The 6495-nt window shown below is 40.6% G+C and overlaps 1 protein-coding gene and 1 pseudogene across 1 annotated transcript in view; one reads left to right on the plus strand and one right to left on the minus strand.

Annotated features, from left to right (window-relative positions):
* The window catches only part of LOC105887859, a 5148-nt pseudogene extending 902 nt beyond the window's left edge, over positions 1-4246 (minus strand).
* Positions 1-6495, plus strand: part of LOC100965979 (solute carrier family 22 member 24-like) — a 44900-nt gene that overhangs the window by 8981 nt on the left and 29424 nt on the right. Inside the window, exons 3-4 of the mRNA XM_003798692.1 lie at positions 5125-5279; positions 5367-5535. Of these exons, the coding sequence (XP_003798740.1) occupies positions 5125-5279; positions 5367-5535 (324 nt within the window). The remainder of the gene's footprint in view (positions 1-5124; positions 5280-5366; positions 5536-6495) is intronic.

Raw genomic sequence — 6495 nt, forward strand, 5'->3', positions numbered from 1 at the left:
CCCACCCCCCAGCAAGGCCTGGGAAGCCACTTCTGTCAGGAGGCACAGTGTTCCATCCTGGAACGTGGAGCATTTATTTATTTTATTGACCTTTTCAAAAAGCAACTTTTTGATTTATTGATCTGTTGTATAATCCTTTTGTTTTCAAGTTCATTTAATTCTGCTCTAATTTTGGTTATTTCTTTTCTTCTGCTGGTTTTAGGATTGGAATGTTCTTCCTTTTCCATTGCTTGAGATGTCCCATTAAGTTGTTGTTGTTGTTTTTTTTTTTTGAGACAGAGCCTCAAGCTGTCCCCCTGGGTCTTCCTCTCTTTCTGTTCTCTTGAGGAAGGCTTGCAACACTACAAATTTCCCTCTTAGGACTGCCCTTGTGGTATCCCAGAGGTTCTGATAATTCATGTCTTCGTTATTGTTTTGTTCCAAAATTTGGTAATTTCCTTCTTAATCTCATCTATGACCCAGCTATCATTCAGCATAAGATTATTTAGCTTCCATGTTTTTTGTATGAGTATGCAGATTCCTGTTGTTACTGAGTTCAACTTTTATTCCATGATGGTCTAAGAAGATGCAAGGAATAATTTCTATTCTTTTAAATTTGCTGAGGTTACACTTGTGACGTAAGATGTGATCAATTTTGTAGTATGTTCCGTGGGCTGATGAGAAGAATGTGTATTCAGTTTTGTTAGGATAAAATGTTCTGTAGATGAAATCAAATCCAAATGTTGAATAGTTAAGTTTAAGTCTAAAATTTCTTTGCTTAGCTTCTTATTGGAGGATCTATCCAACACTGCCGAAAGAGTGTTAAAATCTCTGACTATTATGGAACTGGAGGAAATCAAGTTGCTCATGTCTGTTAGAGTCTCTTTTATAAATTGAGGTGCATTTTGGTTGGGTGCATAAATGTTAATAATTGAAATCTCATTATGTTGGGTGTTACCCTTAACAAATATGAAGTGATCATCATTATCTTTCCTTACTTTGGTTGGTTTAAAGCCTATTGTATCTGTGAATAAAATTGCAACACCTGCTTTTTTCTGATTTTCATTTGCATGAAGTATAGATGACCATCACCCTGAGCCTATATTTATCTTTTAAGGTAAGATGAGATTCTTGAATGCAGCAGATATCTGGCCTGAATTCTATCCAGTCAGACAAGCTGTGTCTCTTGAGAGGATAATTTAAGCGATTTACATTAATTGAGAATATTGATAAGCCTGGTAGAATTTTAGATATCAAGTTTTTCAAAAGTCCAGTGGACATTTTTAATCCTTTCACCACTGTGGAAGTTGGAATTTGATCAAAAGTTTCTGAGTGATTTTACTTTTGTGGTGGAGGATTGCACTGGTCATTATGGAGGATAGGTCTGAGAATATCCTGGAGAGCTGGTTTAGTTATGGCAAATTTCTTCAACACGTGAATGTCATTAAAGTATTTAATTTCTCCATCATAAATGAAACTCAGTTTAGCTGGATACAGGATCCTGGGTTGAAAATTATTTTGTTTTAGGAGATTAAAAGTTGATAACCACTTCTTCTAGCTTGAAAGATTTCATCAGAGAGATCTGCAGTCATTCTAATATTCTTCCCCTCGTAGGTTATGGTTTTTTTATGTCTGGCTGCTTTCAGAATTTTCTCCTTCACATTAAGTTTAGTGAAGTTAATTATGATGTGCGTGGGGGATGTCTTATTCAAGTTGAGTCATGCTGGGGTTCTGAAACTGTCTGCTATCTGAATTTCAGAATCTCTTGGCATGCCTGGAAAGTTCATAATCTCATGAAGAAGGGCCTCTGTGCTTTGTGAAGCAACTTCGCTGCCTTCAAGGATTCCTATGAGGCGAATATTAGTTTTCTTCGAATTATCCCAGCGCGCTCTGAGAGAATGATCCATTTCTGCTCTCTGTTTCTCTTCTTCTTTGAGAGTTTGGGAGCATTCAAAAGCTTTGTCTTCAATGTCAGAAATCCTTTCTTCTACCATCTGCATTCTGTTACTGAGGGATTCTACTGTATTTCTCAGATCTTTGAGGACTGCAAATTTTTGTCTCAATGTGTCAAAATCTTTGGTGATTTTGTCTTTGAATTCATTGAATTCTTGAGACAACTTTTGAAATGCTCCTTGAATTTCTAATTCCAACTTTACCTCCATTCTATTAATCTTATTTGCAATCTAAACTCTGAATTTGATTTCTGACATCTTAGTCATTTGTTTATGAATGGGATCTTCAGTTGTGTCGCTGTATTGTTCCTTGGGGACAAACCTAATCTGGTTATTCATGTTACTGGATTTTTCCCACTGATTCCACCCCATGATTATTTTACACCCTTTGGCTAGATGATCAGATAAGGTGAAGTTGGACTGGGGGCTCCTGGAGTAGTGATTAACCAGCCTTTTGCCCAAAAGCTGGGACTGGTGTCTGTACCTTTTCTCCTAGAGCTTTGCAAAGGACCTGTACAGTGCTACAGCCTGAGACACTCGGGAATTACTTAGTGTGGTGGGGCTAAGTGGCTCTGTGTTGTTTTCAGCTGGTCTTTGTCCTACCCTAGTGAATCAGTAACTCTGGGTTGAAGTTTCAGCTTTGGAGAACTACCAGCAATTAAGTCAGCCCACCACCATGGGCAACAACTGGAAAAGGAAAATCAAACCTTCTCACAACCACACACCCAGGGTACCACTTTGGATAGTCCACAGGTGATTGGTCCAGTCCGAGAGATCCAAATCAATTGTTCCAGTGAGCACCCAGTCTCAAGTGGGAGAGTTCAAAAGGTCTCTGGCAACTAGATAGCAAGGGTCTACTAGCAGCTCAAGTATGACTCATTCTGGTGCTTCATGGAGTCAGAAAGACCCCCTTCACCTTTAGCAAATGAATTAGTCCGGGAAGGTTGATGCTCCTTCCCCACCTTGCACCTCTGTCACACCCAGTCACTGGTAACCCCGCAGGGCTGTGACCCAATTCTCTCCGATGAGCAGATGCTCCTGCAGGGGTTTGTGTCTGCATGAGTCACAGGGAGATCTATGTCTCCTCAGCCAGGCCTCCACACTCTGCCACCATCTGGCAGGGGGAGCTGAGGCCTGACAACCTTGGGTGGTTAATGGAAGCTGGGGCGGTTCACTCAGTTCCAGCCCCAACACACTCTTTTTGTTGTACATTTTTTATGGGTTTTATCAAAAACATGATGTCACGTATCCAACAGTAGAATATTTCCCTAAAAACACCCTGTATAACACTTAAATTTATCCCCTTCTCTGAACTCAGGGACTCAGGGCAACCACTACCATGAAAATTTAGTCAGAATATATAGACTTTCATTATATTTACTGAGCATTCATCTCTCATATTTCCAATGATTGCCTCTCCATTATGTCTTATATCATAGATTTTAAAAAAAATTGAGATAGAGTCTCACTTTGTCGTCCTCAATAGAGTAGTGTGGAGTCACAGCTCACAGAAACCTCAAACTCTTGGGCTCAAGTGATTCTCTTGCCTTAGCCTCCCGAATAGCTGGGACTATAGGCACCCACGGCAATGCCCAGCTATTTTTTTTTTTTTTTAAAGCAGGCTCTGGTTGGGTTTGAACCCACCAGCCCTGGTGCATGTGGCCAGTGCCCTAACCTCTAAGCTATAGGCACCCAGCCTACAGATCTGTTTTAAAAAGTATTTCATTCTATTTTGAGTTGTATCATTGAACTTTAATAATACAACATACATTATACACTCAGAAAGTTACATATTCAATAAGAATTCTTAATTTTTTTTTTTTTTGAGATAGAGTCTCACTTTGTCACCCTTGGTAGAGTGCTGTGGTGTCACAGCTCACAGCAACCTCAAACTCTTGGGCTTAAGTGATTCTCTTGCTTCAGCCTCCCAAGTAGCTGGGACCACAAGCATCTGCCACAATGCCTGGCTATTTTTTGTTGCAGTTGTCATTGCTGTTTTAGCTGGCTGGGGCTGGGTTTGAACCTGCCACCCTTGGTAGATGGGGCTGGCACCCTATCCACTGAGCCATAGGCACCTTCCCAAGAATTCTGATGACTCAAATGTAAAGTAACAAATGGCACAGGATAGGTGTCTAAAAGTAACATTTGTTTATGTATTAATAGTAGCAGGAATTCTGAATCAACCCAGGTAGTTTAACCAGAGTTGACTTCAGACTTGGTACTTATCCTGCTAACTGTGACACATATATTAAGAATTACCTTTCCTTTTGTTTATCTTTCCATTCTTTGTTCCTTATGCTTTTTTTTCACCCCATTCTGCCCTCTGTGAACTTCCTGTCAGTTCCTGCACTAAGGGAAATAGTGCTAATTGTATTCTGTTTGAGCTGAAACTCATTTCATAGGACCTAAAATTGAGACACAGCCAAGAGCAGCTGTTGCATGGGTCTATCTGCAAGTTTTATTTCCTGTCTTTATACTTGATCATTCAAATAAGTTTACTCTTTACCTTGAAAGTGCAGAGGCCTAAGTATGGATTTCTTGCTTTCAAATCTCAGTGCTCTAAAGATAGGGTGCAAAGGCACTATCCTAAATGTGCATGATTTTATAACAGACTTTTTTTTTAAATTTTGAGACAGAGACTCACTAAGTTGCCCTCAGTAGAGTGCCGTGGTGTCACAGCTCACAGCAACCTCAAACTCTTGGGCTTAATTGATTCTCTTGCCTCAGCCTCCCAAGTAGCTGGGATTATAGGTGCCCACCACAATGCCTGGCTATTTTTTGTTGCAGTTGTCCTTGTTGTTTAGCTGGTCCAGGTCAGGTTCCAACCCACCAGCCTTGGTGTATGTGGCTGGCACCATAACCACTGTACTATGGGTGCCGAGCCTATAACAGACATTTTTTTTTTTTTTTTTTGCGATTTCCCATGTTTCATCTTCTTTCATACGGTTTCACATGGCATCAAAGTCCTCCTGGTGGTAGTCTGGTGATAGAGCTTTGACAACACTCTTAATTGACAAATAGAGAGGTCACATCTATGATTTCTGCTGCTGACTGATACATTTATTAACAAGGTATCAAGTGGTTTGCTCTACTTGTGAAGCATTGATCCTAAATTTCAATGTGTCCACTGTATAAAGTTTTCCACATATTAATTTTGTTCCTAAATGATCTTATCTGGTTCAATATTTCTTAGGTTTGGACGGAAGATCATTTGCAGATGGTGTATCCTCCAGCTGGCCATCTCTGACACCTGTGCAGCCTTTGCCCCTAACTTTCTCATTTACTGCTCACTACGCTTCTTGGCAGGGTTCTGTATAATGTCTTCTTTAACAAACCTCTATGCTTTGGGTGAGTCAATAATTTTTTTATTGTCTCAATTGACCTTGGAATTCCCCTTTGTCTGAAATTACTATTACCATATATGTTTTCTTCCAGCTTTAGAGTGGACAAATCCCCAGTCACAATCTATGGCTCTAACACTGCTATCAACTGCCTATAGTATTGGGCAGATGCTCCTGGGAGGAATGGCCTTTGCCATTCGAGACTGGCGTACACTGCAACTGACATTGTCTATACCCTTGTTTGTCTTCTTCTTGTCTTCCAGGTATGGATAATCTCCATTTTCTTTGCACGTAAATAAAGCTATGATGGGAACTGAGAGAAGAAACCTGACACTTGGGATTTATTCTCCCCGTGGGCTGGTCCTGAAAAGGGTCCCTATTAGCTCCCAGTATGGCATGTGAAAAGCAAGAAACAGAGTAGAGCAGTACACTACCTGGGAGGCTGGCATGTTGCATTCACTTTATAGCAAACACAATTTTCCTGAACTAATTTTTCATATTATAAAATGATACCCACTTATTCATAAAGAAAATGTATTATTTATTAGACTTTGGAAATATTATGTGTTGGAGACTATTTGGGGACATTTGTCATTGTAAGTGAGCTTGGGTAAAAGGAAAAGGGAGAATGTGGGCCATGTTGTTAGACTAAAATAGCCTGCATACACTGCTGTCAAGGAGAGGATTAAAGGTTATGGATATAGGCTCACCCAAGGATGGACATTAGAGGAGAAAGCATTATGAATCATCAGAGAAGCAACTGGGGATGCCCAGAGTGGGGGAGAGAGAGGCAGGATTATCAGCTTTGGTATATTGGAAGGCATCTTGGGGAAGCATCTACAAATGGAGAAGGGTTAAGAGAAAGACCTGGGGCTCCATACTCCCCTAGCAGACAGTGCAACCCAAGCTTTGGAGGGGCTTCCCCACCACAGCAGGCCTCAGAACTGATCAGGGAGCTGCTTAGAGACTGTGCAGCAATATTGACCAGAGAGTGAACACAGTGGGTCCTGCCAACTCCTGGTCTTAGGTGTTGCCTCAATAGATGTCACTCTGAACTCTCAGCCCCAGATCATATAACAGTAAGTAGCTGAGTTCATCTCTTGGTTTTCTATTCTGTTCCATACATCTACATCTCTGTTTTTGTGCCAATACCATGCTGTTTTGATCACTATGGATTTATAGTATAGTCTGATGTCTGGTAGCGTGATTCCTCCTGCTTTGTT

The sequence above is a fragment of the Otolemur garnettii genome, unplaced genomic scaffold (genome assembly GCF_000181295.1).
Source record: "Otolemur garnettii isolate 467f Iridium unplaced genomic scaffold, OtoGar3 scaffold00140, whole genome shotgun sequence".
Classification (NCBI taxonomy): Eukaryota; Metazoa; Chordata; class Mammalia; order Primates; family Galagidae; genus Otolemur; species Otolemur garnettii.